This window comes from Delphinus delphis, chromosome 13, assembly GCF_949987515.2.
Source record: "Delphinus delphis chromosome 13, mDelDel1.2, whole genome shotgun sequence".
Taxonomy (NCBI): Eukaryota; Metazoa; Chordata; class Mammalia; order Artiodactyla; family Delphinidae; genus Delphinus; species Delphinus delphis.
The window spans coordinates 73280012-73303397 of NC_082695.1; the positions used below are offsets into that span (position 1 = coordinate 73280012).

General features: G+C 46.8%; 1 protein-coding gene across 1 annotated transcript in view; it reads right to left on the bottom strand.

Annotated features, from left to right (window-relative positions):
- The window catches only part of ALPK2 (alpha kinase 2), a 113323-nt gene extending 90235 nt beyond the window's left edge, over positions 1 to 23088 (bottom strand). Inside the window, 2 exon segments of the mRNA XM_060029552.1 lie at positions 18605 to 18747; positions 23002 to 23088. Coding sequence (XP_059885535.1) covers positions 18605 to 18747; positions 23002 to 23088 — 230 coding nt within the window.
- Positions 23089 to 23386: the final 298 nt, after the last annotated feature.

Consider the following 23386-nt stretch of genomic DNA (forward strand, 5'->3'; position numbering starts at 1 on the left):
TAAAATCTTTCTAAGTTTTCATCTTGATGGGTCAACTGACAACAAGAGTATGAACCAATATGATGGTAAGAGCTGAAGAAGGGTCAGGGAGATGGGGGAGACATCATGTCCAGCCCTAAAATGACTCAAAATCTACCGGGGGGAGATACTGCAAATTTCTCAGAGGATTTTGTGGGTCAGTTCGGTGCCAAGCTGTATGGTGCGGTCCAGGAGGACAAAGGGAGTTCAAAAAAGGGACTTCAGTGGTACCTGCTGAAATGGTATGAACGTAGCATCGGGGGTTTAGAATCTTTGCAAGATGCTGACAGAGTGTGCCCCACAGTGATTCGACAGGAATGCAAAACCATCCTGGAAGAATTTCCCTGAACAATTAATTGCATTCTCTCCTTGCATACCTTTCCTTTTGCCTGAAGGAGACAGCAGCCTTCTTCCACTTTGCTGTGAAAATCTTGCCTGAATACTCTAGGTTCTTTCTAAGTTAAACATTTCCATATCAGAGAAAAAGGGATGCATGTGACCTTAAGTAGATGGAGCTTCTTCTGAGCTTGAACCGTCTGGAATTAGCCTAAACCAGAAGTTCTCAAACATTTTGGCAGCAGGACCCCTTCAAACCCTCAAAAATAATTGAACGCTCAAAGAACGTTTGTTTATGGAGGTTATATCCATCAATGCTGACCATATTAAAATTAAAACTGAGAAAAATCAAAAACATTTGTTTATCCCTTCAAAAATAACAAAAATTAACTCATTACATGTTTGCATAAATAACATATTTTTATGAAAAATACCCATATTTTTCCAAAACAAAGTAAAATTGGAAGAGTGGTATTGCTTTACATTTTTTCATGTGGCTTAATAGAAAACAGCTGGAGTTTTGTATCTGCTTCTGTTTTCAATGTGATACACCACATTGTTTGGGTTGAAGTGTATGAGGAAACTCTGTCCTCACACAGATATGTAGTTGGAAAAGGAAGCAGTATTTTAATGGTCTTTTCATATGATTGCAGATAACCTCTTTGATACTACACAAAGATTAGTTGCAATGTGGAATCTGAAACCATACCAGTGAATTTTTCATACTTGTTACATAGAGTCCATTGGTCTAAATTGTATTTTACATACATCTCTAACCCATGTATGATTTTGTAACATCATGTATTAGTCATTTGGAAAAACTTGGTTCATAAGATCTCCAAATATTAATATGGTTCAATATACAATATGTTTAAGATTCCCATTCCTTAATATTACTACTGATTGTATGAGAACAATTTTGAACTATTGGGAAACTATCAAGCTTATAACGAAGGATACAAGTTTTCCAAATTTCTAAATTAAGAAAATAATATAAATATTCACTTATCATAATGACGTAAGTCAATTCTGTGCTAAATGGCATGGTAGAGGTGGAAGATGGAGGGCATCAGCAAAAACTGTGAAATAAGGACGCCTGGAAGTTTCCTCCTTTATAAAAGCAACAAGAACACGGGCGAAATTTGTCTGAATCAACTTTTTCAGAGCTCTGAACGTCAGCCAAAGGTCATGTAGGTAGCATTTATTCAACAAAAAATGGCTGAATCTCAGTAAGAACAGTGAGTTTTTTGCAGTTTAACTTGCCCTACTCCTCTCCCCCCATCCCTAGCTCCATGGTAGTCTCGGGAACCAAGAGCCCACAATCACAGTGAAAATTAGCAGCCTGGCAGCCACTGAAGGAAGCAGAACGGGGTTGGAGCAACTCCAAAGCCCAATTCCCAGGGAATCATCACGATTTGACCTGTCTGGTGCTTTCCTGGAAGACCTCACTCATGAGACTGTCTTTCTGTGACCTGATTCAGAGCTCACCCAGCATGAACAATATTTTCCCTGAGGGCATTTGTCCAAAAAATTCAGAGGCGATAATTTAACATCATGGCTGCCTGCAGCAGTGGATAACAATCGTGGCAAACAATGGGCTAACCCAAACGTTGACCTGGGAAGGAGGAGGCTGGTTTCCATCCATGCTGGGGTGGAGGTGGGGTGGCAGGAGGCGGGGAGGGGCGCTAATTCTAGAAGTTCCTTGGGATCGCACTGACTTAGGATGGTTTTGTGCCTTGTGAGCAAGTGTTATAAATGTGAGTGAGAACTAAGAGCCCAGGGCAAGTATCCATAGGACTAATAACGCTATAAAATAAGAACATGAAGACAGGGGTTGGGGAACAGAATGTAACAAGTGCAATTAAAGACATGCAATCATTTTTTTCTTTAGCTACCAGTGCAACAGTGCAAAAGACCTATCCAAACGGATACACTTTTATTTTATTTTATTTTTTTAAACATCTTTATTGGAGTATAATTGCTTTACAATGGTGTGTTAGTTTCTGCTTTATAACAAAGTGAATCAGTTATACATACACATATATCTCCATATCCCCTCCCTCTTGAGTCTCCTTCCCACCCTCCCTATCCCACCCCTCTAGGTGGTCACAAAGCACCGAGCTGATCTCCCTGTGCTATGTGGCTGCTTCCCACTAGCTATCTGTTTTACATTTGGTAGTGTATATATGTCCATGCCACTCTCTCACTTCGTCCCACCTCACCCTTCCCCCTCCCCACGTCCTCAAGTCCATTCTCTAGTAGGTCTGTGTCTTTATTCCCATCTTGCCGGATACACTTTTAAATCCCTACACTTCAGTCACCATCATCATCACCATCACCGGCATCATCCCCTAAGGGTGTTGTGTTTTCAAATACATTATTTCACACATTTATTTATTCATGATTCCACTGGCACAAATAAAATAAGTTACTACTCCCCATGTGGACTGAAAAGGAGATTAGCCCAGCTCCTGTCGCTATTCCTTTCCCCTCTTGTCTCCTGGAGGTCATTTGCCTGCTCCCCAAAAAACTCTCCCAACAATGTTAAAATTGCTGACGCTCAAACTGTGCTATCTGGCCAGGAGCCCTGAAGACAGAGTTCATAGGAGTGGAAGCTGAAACTACTGGCTAGAGGTAAGATTTGGAATCCTCTCTGAATTTCAGATATTATTCTATTTTATTACATATTCCACCTTCCAGTGGAAGAAAACAAGATCTGGGAACAAGCAGTCTGCAGTGTCTCCCTGCCCCCTCCCTGAGCCATGCCTGGCCATGCAGCATGAAGGGGAGAGGCTGGGCTCAATAAATACTTACATGATGACATCCTCGTCCTCTATGCAGTCACAGCACCTGGTGAGGGTCATAATATATTCTGACACTAAGTGTCTGTATTTTATGACTTGCCTAACTGCTGCTATCCATTTTATAAATTGACTTATTCAGAATAACTAAAGGAATAAGCAAGCCCCTTATATGCCCCAAAGCTATATTTATTATACAGATGGAAGAATTCCAACACTAGAAACACACAGAATTTCTTGAAATTTTCCATAAGCAGCTGGACGTATTTCAAACCTGATGAGGAGATTCCTGGTACATGTACCAATTTATTTAGTTATTTATCCGACAGATGTACTGAGCCGCACACCTGGAGAGCTGAAGGGGTCCTTTGGGCCGTGCTGCTCCAGGGACTGCCTACCTCCCACCCACTCTGCCCACCGCGTCCCCTCTTTTGCTCTGTATCACAGAGTTGGCCCCTGGAGGCTGCATCTCCCCAGCTCCCAGGACTACCAGCTTTCTGCTGCATTTGACCAAAAGAAGGCAGGAGATGGGAGGGTGGGAAGACATGAGAAGCCAGCTTCAGGTGGCATTTCTAGCAGGCATTTCTACCCTCCTGTAGCTCCAGGTCCTACAGGACAGGCCCATCCGGAACTGGTAGCCCTGCCACCTCCCTTTGTCTCTGCAGATAGGGGATGGCGGCTTCCTGATGATGCTAATCTCTGGGGGACCTCACTGCCCAATATCAGCAAAAGTCTTTAAAAATATTAGCCAGCCAAATCCACAATATTTAGAAAAATGTATACATTCTAAACAAGTGAGGTTATCTGAGAAAAACAAGGCTGGATCAACACTCAAAAATCAATGAATATGGGGACTTCCAGATATGGCAGAGGAAGAAGTTAGTAAATCCCCTTTTCCAATAGCAACTATGAAACTGGACAAAACTGTCAAAAACCATATTAGGTTCAAGAAATTGATCAAAAGGAAAACAAATGCAAAACAAATTTGCAGCTAGGGATTTTAGCTGCAAATTCCCCTAATAAAAATGAACAGGGGCTTCCCTGGTGGCGCAGTGGTTCAGAGTCCGCCTGGCGATGCAGGGGACACAGGTTCGTGCCCCGGTCCGGGAGGATCCCACATGCTGCGGAGCGGCTGGGCCCGTGAGCCATGGCTGCTGAGCCTGCACGTCCGGAGCCTGTGCTCTGCAACGGGAGAGGCCACAGCAGTGACAGGCCCACGTACCGCAAAAAAAAAAAAAAAAAAAAATGAACAGTATTATAAGATCTCTGTCTTCACTATACTACACCACCACTAGCACACACACACACACACACACACACAGATTATGACCATAAGAACAGCCAAATAGCTGGAACAGACTAGCAACCAGAAATAGCGTGAAGGATATGGGAATATATCCGCCTGTTTGGCTCCATCACCTGTGTAACCCTGCATTTAATGCTTGGTTGCTGTCTTTCTGGTTAGACCCTGACTGATACAGAGATGATTTATTTTACAGATTTTGGAACTGAGGTCCAAAGAAGACGCGACTCTCTTAAGTTACACAACTAAAAAAAAGAAGAAATATCTCCCACGTGTAAGGCACTGAGTTAGCTGCTGTATGGAAGATAAAGTTGTTAAATTCCTACGCCCGCCTCAGGAGCTCCCCACCCAATAAGGGAAACGAGGTGTTTATATAAGCAGCTCCGGTACAGGACAGTACGTGCTAACCATTAAAAATCAGACCAATTATAGAAATTTGGGGGGAGGGGGCTGGCACATGAAAATGGTGTCCTGGGAACTTGAAAGCTGAAGCAGGTCTAGGAAATACACAGTAGGATTCTGGCAGGAAAGCTGGTACACGCCTGAGGTTGGGAAGGGGGCTGATCACTCCGGGCAGAAGGAACGGCCAAAGGTGAGAGGAGGTGGGAAAGCTCTGGGCCCTCACGGAAAACAACAAACCATGCTTCATTTGGAAGCCGGCGGAGTGCTGAGCTGAAAGTTAGGGCAACTGCATGATTTACTGTTGAAGCAGGACGCTTTAGAGAGTGAGGAGGGATGCAATTAATATTTACGCCAAACCACAGGCAGAAAGTGGGGTGGACCCAGGCCAGTGAGGACGAAGAGTCGCCCACCAGGAGGTGGGCGGGGCCCAGAGGGTGAACGATTTTCCATCCCAGACTGAAGGGTTTGGACCTCAGGCTCCAATTCACTGGGAAGCAGATCACAGCAGTCATTTAGGGAAGAGTGGAAATCATTCTGTGAGATGCTCACCACATTGCACAGGGTACCAGGGTGAGGAAGGTGTGCTCCCACTCTCCTGAGGCCTCTGCTAAGCAGGAACACCCCATCCTCCCATGTGTCCTGTTGGACCTACGACCACATATGCCCGGCACACTGCATGGGACTTGAAAAGGGAGAGAAAAAATGGGTGGAAAAAGACTTGTTTCCTTCCCGGGGGCGGGGGGCTATCAATTTTGCTGAGAGATAAGATTTTCAGGTATTAAGCAGGGAGCAGCATGTGATTTGCAAACTCCAGTGTCATCATATTCCAAAAGGCACAGCTGAGGCAGTGAGCGCTTCTGGTGGATTGGAGGGGAGAGGTCAGGGTGGCCTGGATCTCAGGGAACGGAGCCAGGAGCGGGTAACCTGAGCCCAGAGGGGAGGATCAGACTTTGGCTAGATGGGGACGAGGCGAGGGCATTCCCGGCAGATGTATCAGAGCTGGAACAAGCAGGTCGTGTGTAAGGGACAGAGAAGAAATGAGCTGTGTGGGGAGAGGGCCCTGAAGGATAGGCGCTGTGGGTTGGAAGCACAGAATTCTGCTCAGGAGAGAAGCGCCAGGGAAATTCTACTTTTCCTCTTCACTCAGGTGCAGTTCCGAGCAGATCGGGGAAGCGGGCTACGAAGTCAGTACAGTGTATAACGGGTAAGGGACAGACTTAGCGGCAAGCCTGCCTGGGTTCACATGCTGCCCGTCCACCATGTCATACTGGACAAGCTACTGAGTGGCTCAGGACAATAAATAGGCCTACGCCAGGGGGTGACATGAGGATTATGCGAGTTCACTCCTGTAAAGTGCTTAAAGCAGGACCTGGCGCACACGAAGCTCTAGATCGGTAGTTCCCAGCTCTGGCTGAACCCTAGAATCCCTTGGAGTGCTTATAAAAAAATACCAGTGCCAGAAGATTTTTAGGGCGGTGAAACAATTCTGTATGATACTATATTGGTGGATAGATGTCACTACACATTGTCCCAAACCCATAGGTTGTACGATGCCGAGAGTGAGCCCTGATGTAAACCCTGGACTCTGGCTGGTAACGACGTGTCGGTGGAGGCTCATCAGTTGTAACAAACATCCCAGTCTCATGGGGGACGCAGACAGCGGGAGAGTCTGCGTTGGGGACAGCGGGTAGATATGGAAACTGTGCTTTCGGCTCCATTTTGCGGTGAACCTAACACTGCTCGAAAAAATAATCTATTTAAAACAGGGGGGCTTCCCTGGTGGCGCAGTGGTTGAGAGTCCGCCTGCCGATGCAGGGGACACGGGTTCGTGCCCCGGTCCGGGAAGATCTCACATGCCGCGGAGCGGCTGGGCCCGTGAGCCATGGCCGCTGGGCCTGCGCGTCCGGAGCCTGTGCTCCGCAACGGGAGAGGCCACAACAGTGAGAGGCCCGTGTACCGCAAAAAAAATAAAAAATAAATAAAAGAGGGAAAAATATACCAGTGCCAGGGCCCCCCCCCAAAAAAAATCAATTAAGCAGCATCTCAGGGTGAAGGGCTTTGCCGTTGGTGTTTTTTAAGCCTCCCAAGTGACTGTGATGAGCAGTCAGGGCTCAGATAGCGCTGAGCTAAATGAACGTTAGCTCCGGGTACCTAGCGAAGGACGTAGGGGAGCCAGTAAGTGGATGGCAGAGGAGGGATCTCAGCCTGGCCTCGTCCGGGGAGTGGTTTCCTGGCTTCCATTTGGCACAAAAGTGCTGAGCTTCTGACAGCTTTTCTTTTCTTTTTTTTTTTTTTGCGGTACCTGGGCCTCTCACTGTTGTGGCCTCTCCCGTTGCGGAGCACAGGCTCCGGACGCGCAGGCTCAGCGGCCATGGCTCACGGGCCCAGCTGCTCCGCGGCATGTGGGATCTTCCCGGATCGGGGCACGAACCTGCGTCTCCTGCATCAGCAGGCGGACTCTCAACCACTGCGCCACCAGGGAAGCCCCTCAGTATTTTTTAAGAGCTCCCCAGGAGTAATGTATAGCCAGAAGCGGGGTAATCCATAGAGCAGGGCCTCTCGTGCGTTACTGTGCACACAGATCGCCTGGGATCTCGTTAAAATGCTGAATCTGATTTGCCAGTCGGGGTGAGGGCTGGAACTCTGGCGTTCTAACAAGGCTCCAGGGGAAATCAACTCTGAGCGACAAGGTCTTAGAGTCGCTTCCAGCTCCATGGCTCTGCCGTTATCTATGAAGAGTGAAGGTCCCTTTATTAAATTCTCAGAAAAATAGCATCTGCCACTTGACTGGTGGTTAGGGGTCCCCAGTAAACGCCCAGCAGCTTCCCCCCACCATGGAACTCAGTAGCTGTTCAGGTTGGTTTTGCTTTTTTAAAAAGCGAATTGCTCGACCCAGGCAGGGGGGAACGTGCAAAACCAGACCCAAGAACTTCTCTCTCAAAAGCAGCCTTGGAGACTGTGGTCAGGGAAGAAACCCATCACAATTTAATTGCTTCTCTTTGCCTGCTGCTCTGTCGTAGGAGCCTTGGTGCTAGCTGTGAACCTCTTAGACATCCTCACCGGGCCACCTCATTGCACCTCAGCCTCGCTCCCATCTCCTGGGCCCACTGGGTGAGCAGGCCCGGTGCTGGCAGCAGACAGGACAGCAGGGAGCTGGCACGGGGCCGGGGGGAGCAGGCCCATGCTGGGGGAAGGCTAGGCAGGGTTGGCAAGGAGGAAGCATTCCCAGCCCACTGGGGCAGCGGCCCAGGGAGTGGGGAATGACGTGGCCAGAAAGGGGGCAGCCACAGAGTGACCAGAAACTCAGGCTCCCTGCAGCTTAATGGGTGACAAGGAGCCACTGACATGGTGGCCTTGGCCTACAGCTCCTGCAGGAGGCCTTTTAACATTATTCCCCACCTTCCCAACCCCTTCAGCAGCACAGCCGCTACAGTGCCAGCAGGCTGACCACCAAGAAGCCACCATAATTCAGATCCTTCCCCCGGGGTTCAGATGGCTGTCCGGAGAATGGCTCTATGGGGGAGGAGAAATTAAACTGACAAGCACAGATGAACAGGAGCAACATATACGAAGTCCATTGAATTTGTACATGTACGTGGAGCCTTCACAAGAGAATGAAGACCCAAAGAAGTGACCAGAGTAGGAAGCTTTTAGACCTTTTAGACGCAGAAACAATAAATTTGTGAAGAACTGACAAGACGAAGGGTTTGGGCTGTGGGTGGTAAATGGTGAAGAGGTAACAGGAAGAGAAGGGGGAGTTTAACAAGGTTTGTTTGTACAGAGTTCTTGGCTCCAGTTTCCCCATCTCAAGGCCTTCCCTCCTCCTGGTACAGGGGACACACCTTTCACAGGGGAGTTTTAGGACCTGTTTCAGGGAAGAAAGGCGAGGGGAGAAGGTCAGAGTGATCCTCCTGCTTCTTCCATTTAAAAAAATTCCCTCAGCTTAAGACCTTCCATATGCCAAGGTACCATATTTGGGGGTAGCGTGCCCTGAACCCCAGCAGCTCTTTCCTCTCCCCTCAGATCAGGACTCAGTAAAGAATATAACAAAAGCACTATATGCATTGCCTAATTCAACCCACAACTCTTTATCGAATTCCTGTTGAGAGGGCGCTGGCCACTGGAGGTCCAGCAGGGAACAGATCAGACAAGTTTCTGCTCCCATGGAACTTACCTTCCAGTTGGGGGAAACTCACGACAAAGAAAAATACAAATAAATATATACCATGCCAGGAAATAACCCAAGTGTCCATCAACGGAATAACAACTCTGCTAGATCCAAACCATGAAACTGAGGAACGCTGCTCAGCCATGAAAGAAATGAAGCACTGACACACCAGATGACACGGGTTACTCTCGAGATAATTACGTGGAAGCGAAAGAAGCCAGCTACAAAAGACTACATGCTCCACGACCTCATATATATACAAACTCTAGAAAAGACAAACTAGTCTCCAGTGACCGAAAGCAGATCAGTTGTTGTGTGAGGATGGGTAGACAGAGAGGGCAGGAAAGTGGGGTTGCAAGGGGGCATCGAGAGATCTTTTGAGGGGACAGATGTGTCCACTCTCTTGGTGGCGGTGATGGTTCCATGTGTGTGTGCACGTGTCAAAGCTCACCGAATTGAACACTTTAAATGCACAGAGTTCACTGTATATCCAACATACCTACGCAAAGCTGTTAAATGTGTGTGTGTACACACACATACATTATGTCACATGCTACATGAAAAGGAAAGCAAGATAAGGAAGGCAGGGTACGCTGGGGGCAGGCAGGGAGTGCTATTTTGTTTCGTTTTGTTTTTTTTTTTGGCTGTGTTGGTCTTCGTCGCTGCACGCGGGCTTTCTCTAGTTGCGGCGAGCGGGGGCCACTCTTTGTTGCAGTGCACGGGCTTCTCATTAAGGTGGCTTCTCTTGTTGCGCGGCACGGGCTCTAGGCACGCGGGCTTCAGGACTTGTGGTGCACGGGCTCAGTAGTTGTGGCTCATGGGCTCTAGAGCGCAGGCTTAATAGTTGCGGCGCTCGGGCTCAGTTGCTCCGCGGCATGTGGGATCTTCCCGGACTGGGGCTCAAACCTGTGTCCCCTGCATTGGCAGGCAGATTCTTAACCACTGCGCCACCCGGGAAGCCCGTGAGTGCTATTTTTTCTGACCAGATGGCTGGTCAGAGAAGGTCTCAGTGAGCAGGTGATTTTGAGCAGAAACCTGAAGGCAGTAAGAGAATTGGCCATGGGGTTATCTGGGGAGAGAACATTCCAGGTAGAGGGAAGAGCAAGGGAAAAGGCCCTGTGGGCCTGAGTAACACTGGAGCTCAGTAATGGCTCAGAACTGAGTTAATACTTCAAGATCTGGACTGAATCATTGCCCCAAGCTTCACATACAGTCTTGCATCTGTCCTGCCTACCTGGGTAGAGTCCATGTCTTTGGACGGAGCCTGGCTTGTTAACACCTATATAAGCAGCGGTCACACTATACCAGCTCTGGAATCTGCACTAAGATTCTCACTCAAGAATTCCAAGATCTGCTTGACCTCATCTTCTCTGAAACGGGCAGGCAGCCTGATTGCACTTTCAAACTCTTATGACTGAGAGTGACTAACTGTGTCAAACAAATCACAAAAGACCTCAGGGTAAAAAGAGTGAACATTTACCTGGCATTTGCTAAGTAACAGGCACTGTTCTAAAAACCTTACGTGTATTATCTCAGGTCATCTTCCCCCAGCCTTGCAAGGTAGATACTGTTATTATTCCCACTTTACAGATATAGAAACTGAGGCAGATAGAAGCTAAGCTACATGCCCAATTAAGAGGCTGACACTTGAACCTGGGCGCTATGACTCTGGAGCCAGCCCTTGTAAGTATCTACACATGGCCTCGCAGAGTGCTGCAAATCTCTGATTCTTTTTTTTCTTAAATAAATTTATTTATTTAATTTATTTATTTTTGGCTGTGCTGGGTCTTCGTAGCTGCGCAGTCTTTCTTCAGTTGCGGCGTGCGGGGGCTACTCTTCGTTGCGGTGCACGGGCTTCTCATTGCGGTGGCTTCTCTTGTTGTGGAGCACAGTCTCTAGGCACGTGGGCTTCAGTAGTTGTGGCACGTGGGCTCAGTAGTTGTGGCTCACGGACTCCAGAGTGCAGGCTCAGTAGTTGTGGTGCACGGGCTTAGCTGCTCTGTGGCATGTGGATCTTCCCGGACCAGGGCTCGAACCCTTGTCCCCTGCATTGGCAAACGGACTCTTAACCACTGTGCCACCAGGGAAGCCCAAATCTCTGATCCTTAACCAGTGGTCCCCCATATACCCCCACTGGCCTGGTCCAAGCCTGTCCCTGCATGTGGTTGGGACACCTTCCATATCTGGGGCAATCCTGTAGACTGAACTATGTCCCCCTAAAATTTATATGTTGAAGCCCTAACTCCCAATATGATGGTATTTGGAAACGGGGCCTTTGGGAGGTGATTAGGTGGGGCTTTTGTGACAGGATTAGTGCCTTTATGAGAAGAGACACCAGAGAGCTTGTCCTCTCTCCCCACCCCAACCCCCGCTTTCCCTCTCTCACTATCTTCTCAGTCCTCAGAAATGTCAGCCCATGATTCTGTGATTACAAAGTGAGACTGAACCCCAGTTGGCCCAAGAACTTCCCTCATGTTATTGGTCCTCTCTAAGTTCTCAGAAGGTGTCGATGCAATGGCCTTTCCCGAGCCATTCAGTGTGTGTCCAATTTCCAGTGACTAGTGCATCTTTCTCTGGCTGTCCCACCATCTGGGGAGGGGCTCAGGGACTGACCTGTCACCTGCCCCCAGACTAGCATAGATCTGCCCTGAGAGTCAGCACCATGGTGGGAGCAACTGCCCAAGTCTGGTCCCCAGGAAAGGATGAGCGAGCACACAGGAAAGGCTGAGTGTCCCATGGTGTGGTTCCCATCACCATCCACTCCACTGAGACACTTACCTACCAAAGTTAAAACCGGAATGTGGCGATGAGCAGCAATTATCAGCACGGACCTATCATCCTGGGGACCAAATGGGTGTTTCTTGTCACACCCTTGGGACTCACTCCAGAAATGTTCCAGGCAGTGGTCTGAGGAATGGCCACAAAGCGTATCTGCTGAATTCATTCAGGAAGAATGCCGCAGGAGCCCGTCCCAGCTCCGTGCTGGGAACACAGAGGCCTTCCTGGTGCCAGAAAGCTCTACCACTCCCCCTTAAGACTTGTGACACCTACTTAAGCTCACGGGAACACGAAGTTCACAAAATGCTTTCTGACCTTGGATGAAATGCCTTTTCCCTCTTAGCCAAGACATAGCAAGATTCAGTCATCTTTATTTCTACCCAGTGGGTCCTTGATCAAACGTGTTAATTATATTTTATCCTCCAAGGGGCAAATAGCAGAGAGGAAAAACACTGCCAAACTAAGCTACCTTTCTTTTTTTTTTAAGTTAATTTTTATTAGAGTATAGTTGCTTTACAATGTTGTGTTAGTTTCTGCTGTACAGCAAAGTGAATCAGCTATATGTCTACATATATCCCCTCCTTTTTAGATTTCCTTCCCATTTAGGTCACCACAGAGCACTGAGTAGGGTTCCCTGTGCTATACAGTAGGTTCTCATTAGTTATCTATTTTATACATAGTATCAGACTCCTGGCGTCTGTCTGTCCATCCAGATGTGAGGAATAACTGAAAAGGCCGAGACGTCACGAAAATCACAGATTCCACCTTCTAAAAACCATCCAAACAGGGTTTGGAGTATAAACACGTATGACAAAAACATCTTCAACCCTGTGTCTGGTTACAGCTCTCCTATTAAATATCCATTTCCTTCTTGTCTTTCAAAATTCTCCATTGATTCTAACATTTTCAAAACTATTCATATAAAATTATTCTGGCTCTAAACACACCTGGTATTATATGCTAGGACAGAGTAATTCTTTCAGAGTAATTCTGGGAACACAAGACTTTCAGGAAGTGATAATTAGTAACAACGAATACTTGTTGCACTGATCTGCACACTTCGCTGATCATTTTGCGTGAATCATCTCAATACATCATCACAAACACTCATTTTACGGATGAAGAAACTGAAGCTCAGAGAAGTTAACTGGCTTGCTCAATGCCACACAGCTCACAAGCAGCAAAGCTTATTTTAAACTCTTAAGGGTACAGTAGATTACAAAATGCGCCCACTAATTCCTCTCACCCAGTTATGTACACTCTGCTGCAATGTGACATTCCTGCTCCACTCTTTAAGAGGTGGCCTCTCTCTTCCTGCCTCTTGAATCTGGTCTGGCCCTGTGACTTGCTCTGGCCCAGGGGACGTGGTGGGGATGGTGTTGTGAAGGAGCTCAGGAGGGCTTGCAGCTTTCTCCTGGATTGCTCCCCTGAGACCAACACATAGGAAGCCAGTTCCAGCCAACTGGAGGGTAACAGTCTACGTGGAGGAGAACTGAGGTGGCCCAGCCAACAGCCAGCATCAACTACCAGACCTGTTGGTGAGACCATCTTGGACCTTCCAGCCCGGCCAATCCCCAGACTGACTCAAGTCCATGAGTGAGCATGAGTGGGCCAGGCAACTCCAGGGGAAGAACCACTGCCAGCCCACAGATTCGTGAGAAATAATCAGCTGCTGCTGGTGCAGGGCCCTCTGTTTTGTTTTGTGGTGGTTTATTACACCGTTTCTCAACCTCAGCACTACTGGCATTATAGAATGGCTGGTTCTTTGCTGTGGGGTGTTGCCCTGGGCAATGTCAAACATTCAGCAGCCTCCTTGGCCTCTACCCCCCGGATGCCAGTAGCACCCCTTCCCAGCTGTGACAATCAAAAATGTCTCCAGGGCTTCCCTGGTGGCGCAGTGGTTGAGAGTCCGCCTGCCAATGCAGCGGACACGGGTTCATGCCCCGGTCCAGGAAGATCCCACATGCTGCGGAGCGGCTGGGCCTGTGAGCCATGGCCACTGAGCCTGCGCGTCCGGAGCCTGTGCTCCGCAACAGGAGAGGCCACAGCAGTGAGAGGCCCACGTACCGCCAAAAAAAAAAAAAAAAAAAAAGAAATGTCTCCAGACATGGCCAGATGTTCCCTGGGGGCATAAACATAAGTGACCCAGGAAGTTTTCATATTGATTTTTTTTCCTTCAAAATCTTGAGTAAATACCCAGTTATGGTAGAGTTGGAAAAACGTTCTTTGCCCTTTGACCACAGATGCCTCCCAGGTGGCCTGGATGAACTCAGCTGCTATCTTCTTGGGAACCAGCTCTATGTTATCAGGTAAAGCTGGTCAGCCCTATGCCAAGGTAGGTAAATAGCATTTTTTTAGAATGCTCAGACACACCACGTATTAGTTTCCTAGAGCCGGCATAACAAGCTACCGCAAAGAGAACAGCATAAAACAAAAAGTTATTCCTTCCCAGTTCTGGAGGCCAGAAGTCCAAGATCAAGGTCTCAGCAGGTCTTCAGCTCCCTCTGAAGGCTCTCTGGAAGAATCTCTCCTTTTGCCCCTTCCCAGCCTCGGGTGGCCGCTGGCAATCCTGGGCTTTTCGCACCTCACAGCTGCATCGCCCCAATCTCTGCCTGTCTTCACGTGGCTGTTTTCACACTCCATCTGTGTCTTTATAAGGACACCAGTTTTCAGTTTTCTCTCTTTATAAGGATACCAGTCAGGACCCATATTAATCTAAGTATGATCTCATCTTCATTTAAATAATTACATCTGCAAAGACCCTATTTCCAAACAAGGTCACTTTCTGAGGTTCCAGGTGAACACGAATTTGGGGCACCCTGTGCAACCCATACTCATATGAGCAGACTGGCTTGCGATGACTGTGCAGTTCTCCCGGCCACTGTTCCCACCAGGCCTTCTGCAGGGTCCGCCTCCAGCCCAGCCAATGCCAGGGCTGAGCTGACGAGAGATCAAAAGGGGCTGCTTGGGCTTCCCTGGTGGCGCAGTGGTTGAGAGTCCGCCTGCCGATGCAGGGGACACGGGTTCGTGCCCCGATCCGGGAAGATCCCACATGCCGTGGAGCGGCTGGGCCCGTAAGCCATGGCCGCTGAGCCTGCGCATCCGGAGCCTGTGCTCCGCAACGGGAGAGGCCACAACAGTGAGAGGCCCGCGTACTGCAAAAAAAAAAAAAAAAAAAAAAAAAAAAGGGCTGCTTCTCCATCCCTCTAACCCTGTCGGAACTCCTGCCCTGGCCACCCCCCTCGCCTCCCTCCTTTCTGCCTCACTTGTAACCTGGGCTCACTCTCAGCACTGGTGGACGTGACCGTGACCATCCAAAGAGGCCTCCTTGCTGCGGAGAGGAGTATCTCTCTCTAGGTGTGGGTTCCTGGACAGATTTGTATCTGTTGCTTTGCTGCCTGTCTTTAAATTGTGTTCATAAGAGACCACAGTTCCCCATTTGTATACACGTCCTCGTGACTTGCTTTCACTATGAGGTAGAAAACATCTATCAATATTTGCATTTTCTTCCCCTCCTCCCGACCCCTATGTCTTTAGGGAAAAAAAAAAAATTTCACGCTACAGTGCAAACCGTACTGTCATCATTGATGTTTCTCTCTCTTGGAATGCTTTCTTGGCTTTCCATGTCTTTTGTCTGCCAAGCACACTTGACCTGTGGTAATGGAAAGGTCACAACAGCACTGATCAATCTCTCCAAGTAGTGTCATTTGCCCAAAGTACGAGATTAGGGTGGTATGAGGAGGAGAACGCAGGAAGGACGGGGGAAGAGGTGCTACCTGGTTGAGGAAAGAGGCAAGATGAAGAATGTGGATAAATACGGAAGCAGGGCTCTTGGCCTCAAAGCAGAACTGCAGATCAGGTTTATTAAACCAGAAAAAGCTGGGAAACACAGAAACAGGAGCTTTCAAATATCTAAGAACTCAGACTTAATGACTGAAGGACTAAACCCAGGTAGGTGAAGCAAAGTACTTTTCTTTGGGAAACTATGAGCTAATCAGGTGATTTATGGTGCATTGATAATGGCAAGAAAATTCAAGACTAATATCGTAACTAACAGCTCACTTTCAGTCTTTGAAAGACATTTGCACAACATCCCACCCATTTTCTTAACCAGCACTTAATAAACGGGTAGAAGTCAAACTACTTTGCAGATGAATGTTTTCGGGTGTAAAGTATTTTGCATCTTGGACAACACATTACAATCACCTGGGCTGGGGACTGACTTTGTCAAGGGTGAAGGACAAGCGTTAGTGGGTTTTATTGCCCTGCTCATGGGCAGCTACAGCTCAGAACTACTAGTGTAGAAAGCCCGAACTTTTAAAAATTATTAGTATCCCACATATTTACTACTAAGCAGAAAAGAATGCAGTCACATCTTTTGTTATCTTGCCCTACCATTCTCCTTGCCTTAGGACTGAATACTTTTTCCCAGTAGGGGTCTACTTTTCAAAAGGGCAGGCCAGGAACTTGGAAAGAGTGCATTCTGTCACATTTAACCTTTCATTTTTACGATAAACCACTGCCCTGCTGGACTTCAGAGCAGAGAATGAGGACCCCCTGCCCCTTCCACAGCACTAGCTCCCTTGCTAAGTTTCTCTTTCCTGTGTTGGCCTCTCCCATGTAACCTGCCCACCTGACCCTGGGGCTTCACCATGGCTACTTCTTAACTTCCTTAACACCCTACAGATGTTGGGTTTGCCTATATTCCTGGTCCTCTATAAAAAAACAAATAACAATAGCAAGTCTCAATTCCTAAATGGTATCTCATCAGTAAAAGAATACACACTAAGCTTCCCTTCTGGCTAAAACGTGAGTATACTATTTTAGCTTAGTGTAAGACCCAAATGAGTCAATCAAGAAATATGTATTGCATGCTCAGAGGAACAAGGGAAGAGCAGAAGATATACAAGTACTCTGTGTATATTCTCAAGGATCTTGCCATCTAGACCAGGGGTTGCAAACTATGGTCCACAAGCCAAACCTGGCCCCCAACTGCTTCTATAAATAAAGTTTTATTGGAACACAACCATGCTTTCGTGTGTGTGTCTGTGTGTGTGTGTCTGTGTGTGTGTGTCTGTGTGTGTGGCTGCTTTAGCACCATGCTGGCAAAGCTGAGGAGTTGTGACAGAGACCGTCTGGCCTTCAAAGCCTAAAATATTTACCATCTGGCCCTTTACAGAAAAACTTGCCAATGCTGATCTAAGCAAACTAACAACCACAACTACAACAACAAATATATATTTGAGATGGATGGATAGATAGATAGAGATAGATAGATAGATAGATAGATAGATAATGTATTAATGTGAAACAGAGAGGGTTCCTGCCTTTAGGAGGCCCACAGTCTACTGAACAATCATTAATCCTGAGAAGTAAATAAGCACCCAAAGCGGGGACTGTGCAAAGGAGAAGAGGATGTTTGAGGCTGGGTACCAGATCCATGGGTAACTAGAATTGCCTGTGAGCTGTACAGGTAGATTCTAAGGTGAATGGGGTAAAGAGGAGAGTGGGGAAGGCCTTGGCAAAATTGGAATGAAGAGGCAGGAAGTCCAATCCATGGCTGAGGGGCAGCCGTGGCAGCTGGGCTGCTTCCCAGTCTATTGGAGCATGAGGGCATGACTTGTTTACCACTTGTCTTCCCTGATGGACTTGAGGTTTCATGACGGTGCAGACAGTGTTCACATTGTTCACTTCAACCCCGGCATTAAGCAACATGCCTGCCGTATAGTAGCTGCTTGATGAATATAATTTAAAAAGTAAATAATGAATGAATAAACGGATGTCTGGAATTATCAGGTTGATATGCCATAAGCCAGTTGAGTCAGGCATTTCAACCATGGTAAAATGACCTCTGACCTTACTTTGAAACAAAGGCATAGATGAGGAGATAAGAAAGCTTTTATTAGCAACTACTCTATAACAAGCCTTTTACAAGCACTAAATCATTTAATTCTCTCAGCCACCATTTTAGGGATGAAGAGATTGAGTTTCAGAGAGGTTAAGTAACTGGCTAAGGTCACACAGCCAGAAAACGGCAGAACTAAAATGCAAACCCAAGTCTTCACTTTGTTATTTTCAGCTCCGAGGCTATGTACACACATCCATGCCTACCAGTCATTTTCATACCATGCTCTGCAGACCTCAGTCTCCTCAGAGCCACCACAAGTGACATGAAGATCAATCCAGCAGCACTGGGGACCAAGAGCACAGACTCCCCAGCCAGCTTCAACCAGAGGAGTTTTCATTTCTCTACTTCACACATGGAGCTTCCTGATTTCATCCAAACACATAGTTCTTGCGGGAACGAAAAAGAATGAGAAACCACTATACTGGACCACGCTACTTCCTCAAACCAAGCCAGGAGGCACAGTTTCTAGCCTTAACTCCACCACCAACTTGCTATGGGGTCAGGGTCCATCACTTCTCCTTCCTTCCATTCTTACACAAGAAATGTTCCGTGACAGATGCTGAAATCCCATGAAGCTTCTTAACTTTCCAGAGAGAATAAGATTAAATGAAGAGCCCATTCAATGAATGCAAATGGCTGGGCCACCTTGAGTAAAATTCTAGATAAAGTTGTAATTCCATCAATGACAGCAAATTAGAGGAGTGTGATGAGTTACCAGGCAGAGCTCAGCAGAGTCACTGCTGGATGCCTTGTTTGATGACTGCTAATCGCATCCAGCAGAACTCAAAAACCAAACAGGAGCCAATCTTTTGGCCTTACCTCATAGTAACCAGCACGTGACAGAACATGGGTATCTTAGTGAACAAGTTCACAGAGGCACATCCACTTACCAACAGAGATGTAACAGATGAATATATTGATTCTCAAAGAATTCACAACTGGAGACAATGCCACACTCATCTATGGTTTGACCATTCTTATACGAAGTTACCTCTGGCTTGGGCTGACCTGATGATAAAGAAATAAGAATATTCTTATTATGTGAAGCATCTTTAGGAAAAAAAATCATAAAGCTATGAATAAGAATGGGTGATAAAAAAAAAGAATGGGTGATAAACAATAGGGATAAACATGCTGTATATGTCACTTGGGGAACTAGAAAAGCTTCCTCTCATTGATAAAAATGCATCCTTTGGACTTCCCTGGTGGCAAAGTGGTCAAGAATCCTCCTCCAATGCAGGGTACACGGGTTCGAGCCCTGGTCCGGGAAGATCCCACATGCCGCGGAGCAACTAAGACCGTGCGCCACAACTACTGAGCCTGCGATCTAGAGCCTGTGAGCCACAGCTACTGAGCCCGTGCTCTGCAACAAGAGAAGCCACCGCGATAAGTCCGCACATTGCAACGAAGAGTAGCCCCTGCTCGCCGCAACTAGAGAAAGCCCGCATGCAGCAACGAAGACCCAACACAGTCAAAAAAAAAATAAATTAATTTTTAAAAAATGCATCCTTCAATAAACACTATTGGGCATGTTACATGCCTAAGATGATGCGGTGCTGGGGTGAGAGTAGGGCAGACAAAATGAAAAATGTTGCTCCTAATCTTAAGACGCTATCAAGAAAAACTATCTAAAACTTAAAAAGAAGCCAAAACTGTGGATGGTATCTTGTTTCAGTGTCACATGGGAGCAAAGGTCCATCTAAGAGTTATGTAGGGGAATGTACTTTGTTTCATCAATGATTACTATTGATTAAAATTCCCAGATTTAGTGAAGTTACATATAAGCTTGTAGATTTGCATTCAATGGAGATGCAAATAATCTCTGTCTAGCAGACAAGATAACCCCACAAATTATGGTTTATTGCCCTATAGGACATTAACCAGTGTTTTATCTAATGCAGCAATCTTATCCTAACATTCCTTTATTAGGTTGCCTATAAATACCCAATTCCTCAAATGTTCTTTGACCAGGCCTTAATATTTTCTGGTTCCCTCTTTATTCAAAGAATTGAATAAAATCTTTGAAGTTCACTCTGTATTTGCATGGGAGTGAAAATTATACTTTAACAGTGCTCAGAGTTGAGTGTATGTTACGGTACAAAAGAGGGAAGAACAAAGTAGATTAGCTAAAACCATGTCTTCCTAAGGATAAAGGAGTTTGGAATGTAGGTTTCCCAGGCTGGTACTATGCACATGTGAGTGACATCATCACAAAATTGACCTACGTTTTCTCCCTCAGAAGGGGTTCATCCTCCCCTGGTGATCATTAACCGGATGTAATGCTAAGAGGCTAATCTGGTAAACCCCCCAGGAATTCCATTCACCCCTTGGGATCTTTTTTCCCCTTGTGACAGACAGGGCAGGAAGGTTTCCAGTCTGTGCCAACGAGCTTTCTCACTAGCTTCCATGTCATTGAAAATGTATAAAATGTACCATCTATACCGGAGGAAAGCCCAGTATTTGGGAGCAATACACCATTCTGAATCCATCCCAGGAACATTCTTGTGTTTCTGTCTTATCACACGATCTTTGGCGAGCAACCCCAGAGATCATTAAGAGAAAAACTCCATGTTCTCCTAAGGCTTAGAAGGGGGAGAGCTAAAAATGTCAGGGGCGGGAGTAACAAGAAAGTCAGTGAGAACTGTACCGTGGACAGGACCTGAGGGGGGCTCAGGGACCCTCTCCCTTCCTCTCTATGTCTCTTCTAATTTGGGGTCTCCCAGCTGCGCTACCTCTTTCCTTCTCCTCCAGGTAAGCACCTGCATAGTTGATCCCTGGCTCCAGGAGCAGACAGACCTGCGTGCAGGGACACATCTCCAGCAGCTGCTTACCCGAGTCTCTTTCAAACAAATGACTAAACCACCAAAAATGAGCTTCTCTGAAAACCTATCAAGGAAGCTGCTGATCATATTTCATTTCTGCCTGTTCTTATCAGACTTGGGTTCCCATTCCCATCCGTTTTATCAGATTCCTTCTCAGGAAGCATTTAATTGCTCCTTTTGTGCGTGTTCCTGACTTTTATTGTAGCCATTATATCAAGTATGCATGAGCTGAGCCTGGGGAACTCATTCTGATCTCTTGGGCTCCAGTGTTTCATTTCAGCCAGAGCAGGGCTGATTGAGTCCTCTGGTTTCTTACTGGCTGACTGGTTTTTTCCCTTCATGTGGTATAGAGCTGAATAATCAGCCGCAAATGAGACTTGCACAGGGAAGTGGTATCTTGTACCTTGTGGGTGGTTCTCTCTTCTCCCTCTACTTGCTGGAAATCTCACCCAAAAATCCTACCCTTGTTTTTTTTTTTAAAGAGTCAATTTTATTTAGTTATTTATTTTGGCTGCATTGGGTCTTCGTTGCTGCACACGGGCTTTCTCTAGTTGCGGTGAGCGGGGGCTACTCTTCGTTGTGGCGCGTGGGCTTCTCATTGTGGTGGCTTCTCTTGTTGCGCAGCATGGGCTCTAGGTGTGCACAGGCTTCAGTGGTTGTGGCACGTGAGCTCAGTAGTTGTGGTTCACGGGCTCCAGAGCTCAGGCTCAGTAGTTGTGGCGCATGGACTTAGTTGCTCCGCGGCATGTGGGATCTTCCTGGACCAGGGCTCAAACCCTCGTCCCCTGCACTGGCAGGCAGATTCTTAACCACTGCGCCACCAGGGAAGTCCCTACCCTTGTTTTTTAAGCCTACCTGCAGGTTGCATATTGAGAGCCACTTTCAGAACGTTTCACAAGTATCTGGCTAATGTGTGAGGGGGCCGGTAGCCAAGGTTAGGGTCCACCCAAACACCGGGGCTTCCTAGGGAGACAGGGGGCTATTCTGAAGGCTCAGTAGTGGACTTGAGCCCATTCAAGTCCTCAGTAGTGGACTTGAGCCCATTCCTCTATATTTGCCTATGGACAAACACCGAGAAGGGGGGGGGGCTATGCTCTCGGCCTGGGGAGTCTGGGTGCACAGTCCTACACCCAAACATCCACATTGAAAGGTGAGATTTTATTTTGACTTCTGCTAAGGAAGCACAGCCATTTCAGAGGCTGGCTCTTCTCCTCTCTGGACTTAGAAAAAGGGATCGGGGGCAAAAAGTTTCCTGTCATCCCTCAGGAAAGGCCATCAGTGCCCTCCATGTTTTCAAGGGTAGACATAATCCAGGAAAGAAAAGAAAACAACTCACAAGCTACAATATACCACTTCCCTACCCAATTATTTCACTTCTATTTTCTTTTAATAATAAATCCCTTTTCCCACGGTGGGCACCAGTTCTGGAGTTCTGGATTATTTATTCTCCAGTCAGGGGGAATTCCAGCCCTCTGCTTTCCCTCCACCGGGCATGTATGTCTTGGTTTTAACGTTTTCACTGCTGACCAGCATAGCTGAAGAAAGCAAGCAGTGGGGAGATGAATTTAGGCAGGCTGGGGATATCAGTAAAAGGTGATAAAGAAGAGTTCAGTAAATTGTCTAAAGTGAAGTTATTCATGCCATTCCCATGCACCACAGGAAATTAAGAGTGGATTCTAAAAAAAAAAAAGTTCTGATGAACCTAGGGGCAGGACAGGAATAAAGACGCAGACATAGAGAATGGACTTGAGGACATGGGGAGGGGGAAGGGGAAGCTGGGACAAAGTAAGAGAGTGGCATTGACATATATACACTACCAAGTGTAACATAGATAGCTAGTGGGAAGCAGCTGCATAGCACAGGGAGATCAGCTCAGTGCTTTGTGACCACCTAGAGGGGTGGGATAGGGAGTGTGGGAGGGAGGGAGACGCAAGAGGGAAGAGATATGGGAACATATGTATATGTATAACTGATTCACTTTGTTATACAGCAGAAACTAACACAACATTGTAAAGCAACTATACCCCAATAAAGATGTTTTTTTTAAAAAAAAGTTAGGGAACAAAACATACCTTTTATATATATTTATATTCTTATTAAGGATTAAATACTTTGCACAAAAGGTGTGATTAATAAATATATGTGTGTGCAAAAAACAAAAACAAAACGACAAAACAAAAAAGAGTGAATTATCTGAAAAAAGAACCAGTGTGGGAGTTGCCTAACCAAGAATCACAATGGGTAGTAAAGGAGATCACTAAAACGTGTCCAGAAAGGTATTCAAAGAAATCTTCTAGAAAAAAAAATCATAGAGGATTCAGTTGCTCAATCAGTTACTCAGAACCAACTTCCCAGGTTATTTTCCCAGGTGATGCTTTAACAATGCCCTTGTGAACCAAATAACCTGGTCTGCAGGTAGATTTCAGAGGGTGAGGAGCTAGAGATGCTTACCCGATATCATGCACAGAGTCTGACTTCTCAGGAGCTTTCTGGGAAAGCAAAGTAGATAAAAATCAACGTGTGCGTCTCTGGGGCCCTCCTGAGTCCGTCATCTTTCCATGCCACATGAACCTGAAAAATAAAAATCCCCAACATCACCATTTGTTCTGGGACGTCTCTGACTTTTCTCAGGAATTCGAGAAACCCCAGCACCCCACGAGTGGTACTTAGGGAGAGAAGGAGCGTGGTCCCTTGGCTGGGGGCTGCACTCAGTCTGGCGGGTGGGTTGGGAGTCCTCGGGCAGGCTTTCTTGCCCACCACTGCTGACATTCGGGCCAGAAACGTTGTTATGGGGGGCGGTCCTGGGCATCGTAGGACGTTTAGCAGCATCCCTGGCTTCGACCCACTAGA